General features: G+C 34.9%; 1 protein-coding gene across 1 annotated transcript in view; it reads left to right on the top strand.

The window, feature by feature from the left end:
• Window positions 1-353: 353 nt before the first annotated feature.
• Window positions 354-17,313, top strand: part of LOC149781357 (cyclin N-terminal domain-containing protein 1-like) — a 32,386-nt gene continuing 15,426 nt past the window's right edge. Inside the window, exons 1-4 of the mRNA XM_089935445.1 lie at window positions 354-584; window positions 8,108-8,373; window positions 9,187-9,352; window positions 9,818-9,980. Coding sequence (XP_089791571.1) covers window positions 8,108-8,373; window positions 9,187-9,352; window positions 9,818-9,980 — 595 coding nt within the window. The 5' untranslated portion in view covers window positions 354-584. The remainder of the gene's footprint in view (window positions 585-8,107; window positions 8,374-9,186; window positions 9,353-9,817; window positions 9,981-17,313) is intronic.

Below are 17,313 nucleotides of genomic sequence, written 5' to 3'. Positions count from 1 at the left end.
CTTGTGCTAAACCACCCCACCCCCCACCCCCAAAAAAATACAGCCTGAATTAGTGTAAAGTACACTATCTTTAGCACCGATTAAAATAGGGGAAATTAATGTTGCTCATGTAGACAATACCATCTTATGAAAGTGCAATAACCAGGGAGGAAACCCGGGAAAATTCTTTGTCTTTAAAATTCAAACCCCTATGCAAAAATACGAAACTACAGAGAGCTACCTGTAGGCATGCAAAAAGATGGATAAGGGGATGTAACTCTTAAAACGAAAACTCTAGTCTGGTTACCACACATTGGACACTTCATTATCACGACGTGACCATTGCATGGCTACAGAAGCAGACTTGAGAGGTGCATGCGATTGACGTCGTCTGATTAGTTTGCCTCTGGTTTTGGTGGACTGCTATGACTATTTTTCTTGCTATATTTAAGAGATATAATTCAAAGTTATTCCAGTAATTCTGTTTTCGCCTGAGGGGACTGGTGTGTTGTTTCGTCTTAACTTAATGCTGACTGCTTTTCAATTAGGGCACGTTTCTGTCGTCTGCAAACCGGCAACCATCTCGTCTCCCTTTCGCGGACCTGGTACAGTAGTCTACAATTTATATATAAATACTACATGTACAGGCTCGTATCTAGACCATTTCTCGTCTTACAAGTATAGCATGACGAAGACATTTCTCTCGTCGCGGAGCGGTACGGGCTATTTCCCTTTCGTTTGTGGGGGGCTCGGGACGGTTTCGTATGTAGCCCGGAATGCCGTATAATTGTGTATTATGGCGGTACTTACTGTTATTATCGGTATATATTAAAACTGTTTTGCTATTGCTGATTACTTATAATTTATAAAGTTTCAGTGACTTTCCCTCCTTTTATTACTATGAAAAAATCTTTGTGTCAATCGAAGCTCGTAAATGTAAATAAAACAGCATATGGTGGCTGACCGAGATTAACGTACCATGGGGGAACAACTCTACAGTATATTATCGCTGTATTTGACTAACTTGCGTATGGTAGCACGCAGGTATCATAATAAACATAAAATACAACTTACCTATGAGAAGGAATGTCCACACGTGTACTGGCATAATATTTCCACCATAAACGAAAGGATCCAATGATAAAATGTAACACACAAATGTAATTCAAGTGTAAATCCACGAATAATAACATTACAAATGAAAAGCAATTATTAGTTAACTTTATATGAATTTTAAATGCAATGTGGGCAAAAAAAATATAAATATATAACAACTATTATTAATAGTATTACTGAAATATTACTGATTTCAAGAAAGTTTAACTTATTATATTCTCATTTATGTACAAGAAGAATGATCATAAGCAGCATTTTGTAAATTTTGGTCCATATTGGCTAACATGCAGTGAAATTGCAACCTTAACCTTGTAAGGACATGTATGTCACCATCAGTATATGACCTATAATCATCAAACATCAGACAATACACTGAATACATTTTTCATAATCAAAGCCAATGCAGGTATAGCAAGTTCGACTGGAGTTTTTTTTTATATGACGATCAACATAAATGCATGCATTTGACAAAAAAGTGATGTTCATTCTTTTTCATTGTAAACTCGTAAAAATGTTGACATTTTAGAGGAAATTGTGCTGCAAGATACTTGCGTCCTTGCTGGCTACAGCTTTACATCTGTAAATAACCGCTAGATGGCATGTGTCCAAAATTAATTGGAAAATCCCATTTGCCACGATAATATAGAGCCCGTGATAATACAGCGTTGGAATAAATTCAACACTGGTGATGAATTGATGGAGCGATTTTTCTCATATCAAGGTTGATTACGAACAGATCATTAAAATAATTGATTTGAAACGCATTTTCTTGTCAAAATTTTCATATATGCAGCTGCATATCTGCATATACTGTAATCTTGATGTTTTTTCATGCATGTTAAATAAGCAACGATAGAAGCCTATGTGGTTACAGTATAGATAACATTAAATTGTGCGTTTCTGTGTTTCGGCCTGTAGTAAATATTATTGGACATGGTGGGGGGATGTGCTGTTTCCAGCTGTACTGTATACTGTCGTCTTGAATACTGTTGAGATCAGTCATTGCATAGTACTTCCATGCAGATTTGCTTGACTCTTGTACATGTCCATCTCATCATCACTTGCCTTATTGCTATAATCAGGAAGTGTAAGTTCTGAAAGTAATAAATGACTGACAGGAATATATTTTAACATGACATCACAAATGTTATCCTATTGTAAATGTAGCTAAAAGTTCCAAATTAGTTTCACCCAAAGTATTTAAATTAAATTAGGTACCTTTAAATACATTTAATGTCACTGACTTGAAAATTTACAGTTACAGATGGGATAAAATTTGTGATACTGTGTGCAATGAGCTATAGGGAGACGTCAGTCATGCTTTGAAGACAGCACTAGTTCATCATACCACTTTGGTCTTTACAGCATCTAATTTGGCCATATGCATTGAAATGAGCTTAGCAAACTGTACAAATTTTAATGAATTTTAAATGTTGGTATACTTCCTTTCAATATCACAATTTCTGTGGTATCATGGTATTCAATCCAGCATCACAACCTAATCTTGGGTGGTTACAGACACATTGCTTGAATTCTTTCAGACAAGTTTTTATTGTTGGTTGTCACAGGTGGCAGAATGAGGGCAATTTTTGTGAAACATATACATCAAGTTCCCAACATCAGGACACGTATGCCATCATGCAAATATTTGTTTGGTAATACTAGAGTGACCCCCTCATATAACCTAGAATCTGCGTGTTGTCTGTTTATTGATCATTTCCTGCAATCATCTGATTTAAACTGGTTGTTGTTGTTGTTGTAGGGTTTAATGCCATTTTTCAGCACACGATAGGCTATACATGGCGGCCAGTATTAATGGTGGAGGAAGAACACTGGAAAAAACCCGGAAAGAACCACCGACCCACGAAAAGCTACTGGTAAGCTTTCTCACATACCCACATTGGCTGAATCTGAGACTCGAACCACGCAGACAGAGGTGAGATGGCAGTGATCCGTAGCGGAGAGCATGTTAAACCACTCGGCCACTCGGGGCCCCAATTTAAACTGGAAATTAAAGCATGTTAATAGAGTGCAAAGAACAGCAAATAGACATATATAGTAGGGGTGAAACACTAGTTCATCGACATGTTGATGCATCTATACTTTTGCTGAAATTCACATATCGATATAAGAGATGGAGAATCGATACAAAATGATACTTACCATATGCATGTTATTTTAGTCTTCAGCAGTCATAAATAATTATCACACGTAGTTGCCTTGTTATTCTGTAAAATTAAAATCCATATGAAACAGAATTTGCAGTCACAGTCACTCATTTTTACTAGCAAAAGGAAAAAGACTATTTGAGAATACCAATTTGCCATCTAGAAGTTAACACAAAGTGACATGGCTTGTAATCTTGCTCCCCTCCCCCAACATTCAGTGCATATTGTCTTAACCCAGAAGTGTGTTGAATATACAGTCCAAACATGTTCAGTGTATAATGAAGTACTTTACTCATCATTTAAAAACCTCTTTCGCACAAAGTTTCTACTTTGACTTACATCTAGACTCCTATGGTTGATTTGAAAGCTATACCACTGGTTTGGTGCATTGAATTCTCATTTGTGGTTATTGCTTGTTCTGGTCCAGGTTAAACAATAACCACCAATCATAAATCAGTGTAGCTTATTCTCTGCATGACAAACAGGAAGTAATGGCAGAGCAACAGAGTCTTCACAGGAAAGTCATTAGATATGTCAAGTACTTACACGGAGATGCTGTCAGGGTGTGCCATTATGCAAATTGTGCACAGTTTGTACAAATTCACATGCTTGGAGGACAGTGTAATGCAAGAACTCCCGCAAATTTGTTGAGAGTCCCACATATGAAAATGTGCTTGGCAAAGTACACAATTTGTATTTAACCATTCTTGTTTGTGACATCTATTTTTTTTTGAGAGCAACTGTTCCACATCTGGGTTAACAGATTAATGCTTATACAGCTAAGGGTGACATCTGTCAAAGATGTTGATTTCAGTAGAGCTGTAAGAAAGTGGAGCAGGAAGAAAGAGGGACATACTGAAGTTTGAATAAATATTGACCTATGACTGTTTCTTCCTCTCCCTACATTTTTTCATAAAGAGGGTGGTCTCCCTTAGAATGAAATCTTGTCATATTCTCTTCTTAAATTGTACATGGGGAACAAATATTGCATTTCTCTCTTTTATGCAGAGATATTTCACCAGTGAATGATGGTGCCGATGGAATAAATGAAATTAGCATAGAATGTGCTATGGGTCAGATTTCAAACTGCTCAAGTTTATTACCTTGTGTAAGTAAAAAAAATTATAGAATAGGGCTGGGTGTAGACAATAGTTTTCCTTCATCATCATCATCAGTCTCATGACCTAGTGTGGTCGTCGAGGCACTGTGCTGCTGAACATCTGACCAGTTCCCTCAACTTGTCTCGATCATGTGCCAATGCCTGTGTCTCCGCAAAACTTTTCCTGGTCCATTATGTGATGTTGTTAGTCCATTTTTTTCTCTGTCTACCTCTCCTTCTGCCACCCTGGACGCTGCCCTGCAGGACTGTTGTGGATAGACTGTTGGCTCTAGTGATATGGCCATACCATTTCAGCTTTCTCTTTTTGACAGTGGTGGAGGTCCTCATATTGGCATACTTCGCGCCTGATGGTGTTACGCACTTCTTCATTTGTGATGTGGTCTATGTAAGAGATGCCAAGGATGGTTCTGTAGCATCTCATTTCAAGTGACTGGATTCTTCGTTGTAATTCTGCTGTCAGGGTCCATGCCTCACTTGAGTACAAAAAGACTGAGATGACTAGAGCTCGCAATAGTCTGATTTTAGTTTACAGACAGATATTCTTGTCTCTCCAGATGGGTCTTGGCTTTGACATAGCTGCCATTGTTTGTGTTGCTCTTGACAAAATTTCTGCTCTTGATCCCTCTTCAGTGATTATGGAACCAAGATATTTCAACTGGCTCACTGTTTCCAGTTCATGTCCTCTGTCTTTAATTTTGGCTGAGATTTGTTTGCCACTATTTGTCATCAGCTTTGTCTTCTCAGCGCTTATCTCCATGTCAAATCTGGAAGATGTTTCATCCAGGTTCTTCACTAAGGTGGCAAGTTCATCTTCACTGCCTGCCAGCCCATCATTGTTTGTCTGCAAAGCGGAGGTTGGTGATGTTATGCCCTCCAATGCTGACTGTCTCACAGTGGTTTTCCAGGGCTTCGCTCATGATGCACTCTGAGTAGATGTTGGAAAGCGTGAGTGACAGGAGACATCTTGACACACTCCCACTGTTGTCTGGAACCAGTCCCCCAAAGAACCTTGGGCAATTACTACACTGGTAGCCTTGGCGTACAGCTGCTTGACCCATGTTATACTTCTTCATTGTGGCCGACATCTTGACACACTCCCACTGTTGTCTGGAACCAGTCCCCCAAAGAACCTTGGGCAATTACTACACTGGTAGCCTTGGCGTACAGCTGCTTGACCCATGTTATACTTCTTCATTGTGGCCGACAATGCCTCATGCCACTCTGTCAAAGGATTTTTTGAAATCTATGAACACATGATAGATGTCTTGAGATGTATTCCTTCTTCACTGACAAATACAAGTACCTGTCACTGCAGCAGCCTTTTGCATCTGTAGAAGATAAAATATGATAGATTTTATTAGTATTCAGTATTATTCCCATGCCTGAATTTGTTCTAGATAAGATTTCTTTGCATAAGGAAATTGCATTATTTCTTCTGTTTTGAAGATAACATCGTAATGTCTTCCACGTGTAACTTAGACACCAAATTGGTAATAAGGTTTTCAAATCATTCATGTTATACAAAACAGGGAATTAAATGGAACCACTATTAAATGGCCTAAAACATTAGATAAAACTCACTGTAACCAACAGGTAGTCGGTTTGAACATATTGTTATCTTCTCATTAACGAGAATTGCATATAAATATAAGATAACTATATGTCTGTCTATAGGCTGCATACTGGAAATAGGGATCAAAATGTCAATATACATCAAAGGGCACCACCTACCTCCAAAGATGGAAAGACCATGAAGTTCATATGTGTATTTACATGTATCATATCGCAGGCTGAGTATTGTGAATCATATCAATACGCAGCACAGGTGTATTGTTTCATCCTAATATATAATATCTTGAAGGACAATGTCATTATTCACTTATATTTGTTGATCACTAACTTTAAGACCCATGATCCCATAGCACTCGGTGCTATACCTAGATTACATTGTGGTTAGCGGTATTACAAATAAGTTACAAAATATTTCATGAATTCTTCCTAGAACAAAGAATTTATGTTTTCTTTAACTTAATTAAAAATTGACAAGCCCAAAACACTTCACAGTTGTTCAGAAACAACCTCCATAAAATGTATGTGGCAGCACCTACACAAATTTCTTTACACTTTATTGATAATGCATTCAGACCATGCTGAGTGGTAGTCATTGGTGTATGTGAATGTTTTGGACCTGTTCTGTATTTTTAAGCTTTAGAAACTTACAAAAAATAGGTTGTTATAGTTGGAACTTAATAAATATTGTTGCCAACTTGTAATTGATATAATGTTAGCACTGCCAGCAGTTTAAAATTCACTGCAGAGTGTAGTGGTTGCTGAGCTTATTTGAAGTCATGTTATAGTGTCCAAAGTGGTACAGTGAACCTCAAACTAATGCCTAATATGATTTTCATGCACAATAATAGTGTTTTTTTTTAAATAAAAAAAGTATGAAAAAATTCTGCAAAGACAAAATGGGTCTATTTTATTAACAGAATTTGGTTTTGGTCAGATTTTCTCTGGTAATATTGATTACCTAGGTATTTCCAACCACAAAGGAACACCAATGAGCAAATTAGAAGTCATCAGTAGAAATAAGCATTTAGCTTCAGATGGAAAATAGACTAAGAAACAGCAATTCTTGTGGAGGGGGTCTTGTGAATTCATATGAAATTATATTATTTTGAAAGTTTTATTTCTCTTTCCCCTTTATCCCTGCCAGTTTTCTCTTATATCTCAGTTACTTGGATTGTGTATGAAAAAATGGTTTGCTGGTATCCTTTAATAAAATGCATCTTTAACCTATAAAAGAGCTAGTGGTCAAGTTAATGTGATCAATCAACTCATTTTAACTGACCAATTGAAAGCTGTTTTAAATATTAGTATTTAAGTAACATCATTAAAGTATATAATCTTATTTATTGGTTTATCCCCATCATTCACAAATTTGATAGCAAAGTAATCAAACAAACGGTATACTCATGAGGACTCATAAATTGGCTAGTAAACTTAAAAGAAAGTTAGGATGTACAAAAGTAATTGATTAATAAGTACATTGTGGTGGTTGAAATAATCCAGTTGTATCTGATTGAATAAATAACCTTCTGTTATAGTTACATTTGATGTTCAAATTTAGGCTTTATTGCACAAGTTTTATCTCTTCAACTTTTGGCCTGTATGCATAAAATTAAGTTGTATGCATGTAAAGGAGTAATCCCAGAGTGGTTGGATTGTGACTAATTTACCCTATCATGCCAAAGCAATTTGAGTATTGTGCTATCCACTTGGGCAACCTCATTAACTAACCCAAGCTCCTCCCTTCTGGTCATGAGCACAACACCTTAACTACTGAGCCACTTAGGATATCCTTTGTGGGCAGTATTTGTCCAGTTCCCTCTTTTATAACCTCATATTCTGCAAGATAGGACACATTTTGGAAATGTTTGCTGTATCTGTTTCAATAACAGAAAGTGAAAGTCCAGCTCAGTGCAATGGAATATTAATTCACAATTTCAGCCTGTTGTATTAGATTGTAAATAGACATCAAAATATTTCCACTATAAATCTTTAAGAATTTGTTGGCTTCTCACAATAGAAACTACATATGGTTATTTATTGTGGATAATTTTACAAAAGAATGCATGAGTGTTCACCAAAGTCGCTTAAAATTTATTGGCATTATATCAAAAAACTGAAATCTCCTTGACTTTCTTTTGATAATTTTTATCAGATGGCAGACCAAAATGATTCACACCAGAGGATATTTGGGACACCCCTTGAACCTTTATTTAACCACTGTAGGTCAGCAGAAAACCAGGAGTTGGTACAGTATACATTATCCTTGTTGATCAAGAAAAATTCAGAGGATGTGAAAAGAGCCACCCCTGAACAGTTTATCTTCAGGACCAATGAATCAGTGCAGTTTTTATTCTTGACATGTGAAAAATTGAAGTTACCAGAAGAGACAAAATTTCAGGCTATGAATCTCTTTGAGAGGTAAATTTTTCTCTTGATTCGACTCAAATGCATACTGTTTAGAAATTTAAAGTCTTAATTTCTTTAATTTATTTATGATTATATGTAACAGCTTGTAGTTTAAATATATCAGACCCTATAAAATCAAATTGAACCATACAGATGTCAAATTAATGAATTCTTATTGAAAACCCTTTGATCATTTTGATGTGTCTTGTTTTTATTTTCTTATTTTATATATATATATATATATTATCCTGTGTGTGGGTTTTTGTTTATTTGTTTTGTGTTTTCTTTTTTTTAATGCTCTTTATACCTTGTCCTGATTAGGGAGGTAGTATAAATTAGGCATTTTGTGCATCAAAGTTGATGATAAGATTAAAAATTCCTGCTTACTGACTTTCAGACAATATTAATTTTGAAGATATAAATATGATGAATATAGTTGTTTCATGTTAAGTGTATAAAACCATGGTTTTAGTTTATTGCCTTTTACAAGATAGATAACAAAAGTATTTGCAGCTGCTTGTCTTGCAACTTAATTGTTTTTTGTGTATTGCCAAGTACAGTATATGGGAGGCAACTCTTGTATTAGAAGATGAGTTTCAAATAGATTTTAATGCAAGAAAGTAAGTCCTTTGGAATGGTAAGATAATTTGTACTTAATTTTTAACAGCACACAAATCAAAATGAACTTAGTTGTCAATAGAATTTGTAAGAAAAAGTGCTGGAGACATACCTTAAAGAAATATTGTTCACTTATCAAATATAGGCGCAAAAGGGGAGTGGGTAATAACTAATCTTAAAATTCACATCCTCGGTTACTTTTTCCAGATTTATGTTAAAGCATGTAAAGGAGCTTTATAGTTACGTTCTGACATCTAAAAATCGGAACAAGAAAAAGAGCTGGATGGATATCAAAACCAGGGTGCACAACCAGGTGTTCCTTAGAGTCATCTCCTGTATCCAGATTGCCAGCAAAGTTACATCCCATTACAGGGCAAGTAATAATAATAAAAATAATAACAATAATAACTGCATAGAAGATAACTGAGCTGTACAAAACTTGTCAGGATTATATTGTTTATTTCAGACTTTCTCAACAAACTGGTGAAATTACGGCCATTCTGCACGTGTTGTGCTTCTAATAGCTTGATGCATAATTAAAATATTATTTCAGTTCAGTTCTGTTATTTGGCTACAACTTCAAAGGTCATACATTCTGCCTTTCTTTTAAATAACTTTGAATAAAGATCATTATTTCTTGCAGTATATTAAGCAAGACTTATTATCTCATTCTCTGTATTATTAAGAGCCAAACTTCACTTTGTTAGCATGGTTGCTCATGGGATCATTTGTAAATACTAAAAAGAAAAAAAACAAAATGAAAACTTGATAGGATCATTAATAATGTAAGTAATATTAACAGGTTGATACTTTTCTGAAATCATTCATATTCAAACAGATCTTATCAACTGGCCGGGCCAGAAAGATTTTGAAAGATGCTGGACATAACTATACACTAGATGGAATCCTCTGTTCAGAGCTTCGAATTCTGAAGACATTGGGATTTAATGTCACTTTCCCATCAGTTTTGGTGTACCTGGAAACAGTGCTGGAAATGCTAGGTATCATCTTTTAATATATCCAACACATACATATTCTTGCTTTACTGCTTTGAGGGCTCATAAGTCTCACCATTTTTGTTTATTTCTTTCTGTCAGTCTATATCCTGTTTTATATTGTAGTATCATTTCTGAAAACAGTTTGTGATAAATCATTCACTTTTGCAAAGCAAAAGAATGATATTGATTTAAATGTTATAAAGTTTAAATACACAAACCTGCCATTCATCATGAACTGCATTAAACAACACATCAACATCACTAATGTCTTTTCATTCATTTTAGGGGCATTATTTTGTCCCTTGAATAGATGAAATGTGTCCATGATGAACAGTTTTCATTTTGAGGTGAGACATGCTTTTGTGTCCATAAGCCATCCATGATAAATTCCAGGTTTTTTTGTAGACACAGGCTTAACTTGACCTTTCCTTGGACTAAAGCTGTCAAAGTTTGGAAAACTTCTACCAGGTACTTGTTGATCTACCAGGTACTTGTTGATCTAACAGGTAGTCGTTGATCTACCAGGTACTCGTTGATCTACCAGGTACTCGTTGATCCTAATGATCAGTTACTGGGATACCTGATCAAAGGGAAATTGTTATAAATGTGTAAAGACCTGAAGTTAGGCTTGCACTATTTAAATTCACAGTATTCAATATATATCACTATCTGATGTCATCTCTGTACATTACATGCCAGAATTACAGCAGTTATAAAAATATACATTTACTTTTGCTACTAACCTGGTTCTGCAGCTAGTCAAAATTCTTGTCACAAAGGGCAAAGTTCATGTAGATTAGAACCAGAATACAAATACAAAATATACAGAAAAATTATTCATGTTCAGCACTTAATTTAAATCTTTGCTGAATGATGGTGAACTTTAATTCTGAATGAGCATGATCATGAGCTCCAAGTGCTGTATTACATTACTCTCCTATTCTTCTTTCAAAGTTTGTAAAGCGATGTTGATTTATCTTTTTCTGATCTGACATGTTTTGAAGTTTCAAAAGATCCATCAGCTCTAACATTTTTCATCATATGACATCCACAACTTTAGCCATAAACGTCTGCCACCATTTTCATTAAAAGAATAGACTCATCTGCTAACTAACAAGCTTATCAGTATAATGAATCCTTAAAACAAAGTTCGTCTTCAGAATAAATGGGTGCCCTTTGGTTATTTTTATTACTCAGGTAATTAAGGACAGGCAGGTACCAGAGTACTTGGATACCTGTTAACAGCTTTACCCTGAACTGAGAACAGTTTGTACTTAAATGCATAAAATTTGGGCTGTTTTGTCAGCAAAAATAAAAGCAAGTCAGTCCTCTTTATGTTTGGATTAGTACTGAAGAATGCCATCATAGGCTCCAAACTAAAATAGTATCCAGTCAGCTGATTTTAAAATGACATACATAGTGAATTACAAGAGAATGAAGAAGGCCAGTCCCTGAAGAAAAGGATATAACATTTTATTTAGTTTTCTGACACTGAGCCATCTCAATGAAAGATTGTAATAGTAATCTCTAGTTTAGGAGGCTGACATGTCTATCTCACCCAAACCAGAACAGTCTGCTTTTGATGCTGTGTATAATGTGACCTTGATACAAATGAACCATCCCCCAAAATTTTGAGATTGGCATATTCCAGTGGACCCAGAAAACCTGTAAATTGATCCACTCATTTTTCCAGAGATAAGGTTTAATGGATATAAAATTTTACTTCTAGGATCCATGCTAAAACAATTCCAAACACCACTTCTGGTTCATGGACATGGAAACAAAATCATTTGTATAATAACCAATTTTTTCCAAACATCATTTGCAACTTTCTAATGGGTAAAGTCTCTAGTAGGGCCACAGTTGCATAAGGAAGATAATTGCTGCAGCTCAGTAGCTGTCTTTCTTCTGAACTATGTTTTAATCCCACAAATATGGGTGAAAAACTAGTAATAATGAATTTTCAATTTTATGGGTTATGTTCACTGCAGCTTGTGAAATATCTTAATTAATTACCTGATTCGTTTTGATAGTGACTATCTACATTCAGCCTAGATTTCTCTTTACATACTTTTCATGCCTTTTTAAGTTAAAATGCTCTTCACATTATGTATTTAACTGTCAGATGTGCTTGAGTTTTCAACCTCAGTTTAATATGCTTTTGCAAAATTTGGCCTAGTGTTCATTTGAAGTTTTGAACCAACACAATATCTTGGACGAAATAATGATTGTAATGGTGGTCTAGTCATGTATTAAATAGAAGTACATAATAATTAAATCCCTGTTAACATTTTCATCTACTTAAACATGGAGATTTAATGAAGATCTGGTATGTACGTTGAGTATTTGTCCATTTTGGTTAGACCACGATGAATTTTGTGGATATGGATTTATGCAGATATTTCCATACTATTACAAGGCTTTACCAGTTTATCTTTTACCTGTAATAAATGCAGTCCACCTGCCTGACAGAATGAGCAGTATTTGAAAGCTGAATTTGATTCTTTGCATTATGAAGAATTGGAAGAGTTTACCTCTATTTGGATCTCCAAAATATTATACAGTAAACACTAAGAGAAATCATTGAATAGTTAAAAATTGTTAAATTAAAGCAAATTCAAGGTAAAAGTAGTTCTCTATTAATCTTTTCTGATGAATAAGTATAGTACAGGCAGTGCATCACACCCCCTCCCCCACAAAAAATTGGCTTGTGGTGTTGGGTTGGAGACTTCAAAAATGACAATTTACCTAAAATATTTACCATAGTAAAGAATTTTCTAAGCAGTCTTGTGGTTTTTTTCAGGTCCTAAGAAGGATAGATTAGCCAATTCAAAGTTGCACTGACAAATATATTATCTTGAGTACAGTAAATATTAATACATGTTTACACATTAATTCATATGATAATCTTCACCTAGTCAAAGCCTTTCTTGGGAAAACAAACACATCATTTGCAGTCAGTTTGTTCAGAGACTGAGTAAAGCAGTAAAAAACCATTACTTGCTTAGGAAGCACCTAGCCTTTAACTGCCAAAAGAAATACATGACATTTGTAAAGGAAATTTCACAGGGAAAATGTGAATGGCCATTGAGGCAATGTGACTGTTAATTAAAGGTGTATTTTACTGTATTTCTAAAAGGAAAGATGTGGGATAATTTGAAAAAAAAAGGGCAGATATTTGCTTTTAACCAATTCCATGATAAGGAAGGAAAATCAATGCCATATATTATTTCTTGTATTATTTTCTTTTTATTTCAAATAAATTTTTTTTTAGAAAATTAGATTATGACAGTAAGTTTGATAGTAACAAAACACTGACAGATGACAGAAATTTGTTAATCTTTAATAAAAATCAATAACTTAATGCAGTGTACACATCTGTTTCTTAGGCAAGATCACATAAAGTAGTAAACATTTATTCAGCAATTGCTCTGAGCTTGTCAGCACTCTAGCATTGATATGTTTGGTTCCATTTCAACCAGATTTGATTTGAAGCTGTATCCCAGTATACTCTTTGAGGGGAATGGTTAATGAGCAGTTTTGTTTAATACTTTCTAGAGTAAGTCTGTCTGGTTGATAACTTTGTAATTCTTGGGAATATTTTGATAAAACTTGTCACAAGTATATTTAATGACAAGACACTATGGTCAGTTACCCAGATTAAAGGTCAAGGTCACAGCAGGAAAAAACGAAATTAGTGGCCTGAATCCATTTCCCCCAAAACTTGATTTTGTGAATCAGAACAAAAATTTGAGGGAAAAAACACCTACATCTATTCATTAGTGGATGTCCATCCATGTCTCTGCAATGTCGAAGTTGCAAAAGGTGATAAAACCTGTAAATATTTTAAAACACTGTATCAAGCAATTAAATATTTAACATTTATTGTAGTTAGCCAGTTTCAATGTAGGATGTTCAATGGCCATTAGTGCAATATATTTTTGGCAAGGACATATTTGACGTTCAAATGATGATAAAAAAGAATAAATTTATGCAAATACTTAATCTTCATTTAAAAAATGATTTATTAGTTTGGAAAGAAGAGTCATTCAGGAAACAGGTATTTATTATAATATTTGCTGGTTAACAAGTGTACACTAAATAAAGTTAAATGAGAGCATGATCCGGAAAGGGAAATTCTGTGTTACATCTCATTTCGCGTTAATGATATATTCAAGCATGTCAATGTTTTCTTGAGTTATCTGAGGACATGATAAAACTTGAATTGCAATAATGTAAGTGATAGTACTGTACTGTCCACAAAGTTAAGGTGGCAAAACTGTTGAGGCAGATAAGGTTATCTCAGTTTTATCAGTGCATTATGTACTTTTATTTCCTTTGTCTCTCAAAAAATGTTTTGTCGCCAAATTTGGAGGGTGGAAAACACAGTGTTCCCAGCTCTAGAGACCCTGTGTGAAACACTAGGAAAGGAAACTTTATGACTTTTATCTTTGTCAGGTCTGTATTGCAACTTGAGTCATTTATGTTAGTTATCATAAGGTGGAAAAATTAAACTCCATATTTTCCTGTCCAGACTGTTGCATGTGCAGAAGATAATTTTATGAAATCTTACAATTTGATGAAATTTCATAATTTTAAGAAATCTTATAGTTGTCAAGATTTTCAGGTTGTCGTAATGGTATACCCATTGTGCTCCCCCCAGTTCATGCTCATTCTTAATATTTTGCTTCTGGAGGACTGTTTTGACCCCAGGGTCAACTAAAGCTTAGTACTTTGGCTTGATTAATACATGAGCACATTGACTGTATCCTACCTTATCACTGATTGAAATCCAAACAAAAATAAAGCAGAAAAACCAGTCTGGTTTTGGAGTCTCAGAGACTCATTTTTACATCATCAGTATTTTGTGATGCCTGCCACATGCTATGTTGTAACATCATTACTATAAGTAAAGATGTCCTTCCTTTTTCACTGTTCCAGTGGTCTAGTGGTTAGAGCATCCGCCTCGGATGCGGGAGGTCATGGGTTCTATCCCTGGCCAAGTGATACCAAAGACTTACAGAAATGGTACTAACAGCTGCCTCGCTTGGCACTCAGCATTAAGAGGTTAGTGTTAGGATTGGTCGGCCTGGTGTCAGCATAATGTGACTGGGCATGATGCCCCAGTGCTAGACATAATTATAAACTACACATTGCAGACATTGTAGCAATATGACTGAAAAAGTATTAAAGCTATGTTAAAAATCCAAATCACACATACACACATACATACCTTCCTTTTTCCTTCTTTATAATGGACAAAAGTTTCCCATTCTGCACAAAAACTATTGTAGAGAGTGAAAACAATGCAGTATAAATTTAGTGTGATGCAATTTATCAACGCTCAGTTTTCTTCAGGTCGCATTTTACAACCATATACTTCATAATTGTGCAGCAGTTTATATTTTGAAAGGGAGGTAACACACTGTACACATACAGAATAATATGTTATTGTAAGTGTCCAAGATTCATGAGTAAAAGGTTTACAGCAACTCTTGGATGTAGTTGTCTTATCATTTCTATGAATCATTAAAATTCTCTATAATAATAATAATAATAATAATAATGCTTTATTTATAGAATGTGACTCATTAGTCAAGGACTATTCTCCCTTGAGGCCCTCTATGGAGAGTATAACAATGCACATCATATGAAGATATCAATAATTACAGTTTATTTTAACATGTTTAGTATTAAAATACTAAATTCCATTATCTATTAGAAGCACATACATGCTCATGATATTTCTTCTTAAATACTCTAATATTTTCAGCAGATTTTACATGTAGTGGCAGCTTAAGTGTTCCACATAACTGTACCAGAGTATTGGAAGCTCTTTCTAAATTGTTCTGTTCTTGGTTTTGGTGGTAGAAGGTTTCCGTGTGATATTGATCTCAACTGGTATTGTGTTGAAAAAGGCCTGAATAAGTCCTGAAGATATTCTGGTGCAGTTCCATGTAGACATTTATATACAAGAACTGCCTTTTAAAAATCTATCCTGTCATGTATTGTGAACCATTTAAGTTCTGTAAATAATGCTTTTGAGGGATGATAAATAGATGCATCTAAAATTATGCGTGCTGCTCATTTCTGAAGTTTGTTAGTCCTGTCAAGCTCAGATTTAACACAGTTTCCCCATACATTTGAACTATAATCCATTGTTGGAAGGATATATGACTTGTAGTATAGATTTTGAGTTTCCATAGGTAAATATTTATTGATTCTGCTGAGTAGGGCAATTTTGGAGGACAGTGTTTTACAAAGCTTATCAATATGGTCATTCCATAATAAATTATTATCTGTGGTCACACCTACAAGCTTTTCATGTTGTAGGGAACCTATAACAGTTCAACATTTGAAGCAGAATTTCATGATCACCAATATCAAATGCTTTCTTGAAGTCAAGGAAAACAATCCCAGTCATATGTGCATTATCCATTTCCTTCAGCCAAGAATGCATTGTGGGTCAATTGATTTTGGAGTCTCTGTTTTACACATTTTTAAAATTTCATCCAACACAATCCATTCTTAAACAATGTGTCCATTATTTAAAGAATTAAAGCCCTTTATCAAAAGTTACATGTAATACTTTTTGAACATTCAAGTTTATTCTTTGTTTGATTGTAATCAGCTTTGGAAACCAGACTATTCCAATGTCAGAAGTTTTTGCAAGTGTTGATCTTTTTCTACAGGATATGTCAATTGTCAGATTATGCCAATTTCAAGTTTTGGACATTTTCCTTCTCTACATATGATACGTTTTAAACTGATTTTTGCAAATTTTGGATTATCTTAATATTTTCTGACTGGCGTTTGATACTGGGCAAAGGGGGATATATTAGCTTAAAGCATGTGAATGGCTTAGAATAATCATCATGCTCAGCTCATAGCTAGATATATATGATATTTTGAGGTCAGTCTTTTGGAAGATTTGTTCTTCATTTTTGGGAGACCACTCTGGCGGCTTAGTGATTAGAGCATCCACGTTGGCTGTGGGAGGTTGCAGGTTCGAACCCCAGCTGAGTCATTTCAAATACTTTAAAATTTTTACTAACAGATGCCTCACTAGGTGCTTAGCATTAAGCAGTTAAGTGTTAGGACTGGTCAGCTTGGTGTCAGGATAATGTGACTTGGTGGGACATCATGCAGCATATATGCAGTATGATGCCCCAGTGCTAGACATTACTATAAACTGCCACACTGCAGACATCATAGTGATATGACAGAAAAATTGTTAAAGCTGAATTAGTTTAAAAGCAAGATTACATATACACACTCATTTTTGGGAGATTTTTATTTCTCTAAAATATGGACAATAATGCAAGAAAATTCTTGA

Source organism: Sinohyriopsis cumingii, chromosome 15 (assembly GCF_028554795.1).
Source record: "Sinohyriopsis cumingii isolate HCF-2022 chromosome 15, ASM2855479v2, whole genome shotgun sequence".
NCBI classification, from domain to species: domain Eukaryota; kingdom Metazoa; phylum Mollusca; class Bivalvia; order Unionida; family Unionidae; genus Sinohyriopsis; species Sinohyriopsis cumingii.
The sequence above is the reverse complement of the archived record's forward strand: the minus strand, read 5'-3'. Positions and strand labels throughout refer to the sequence as shown.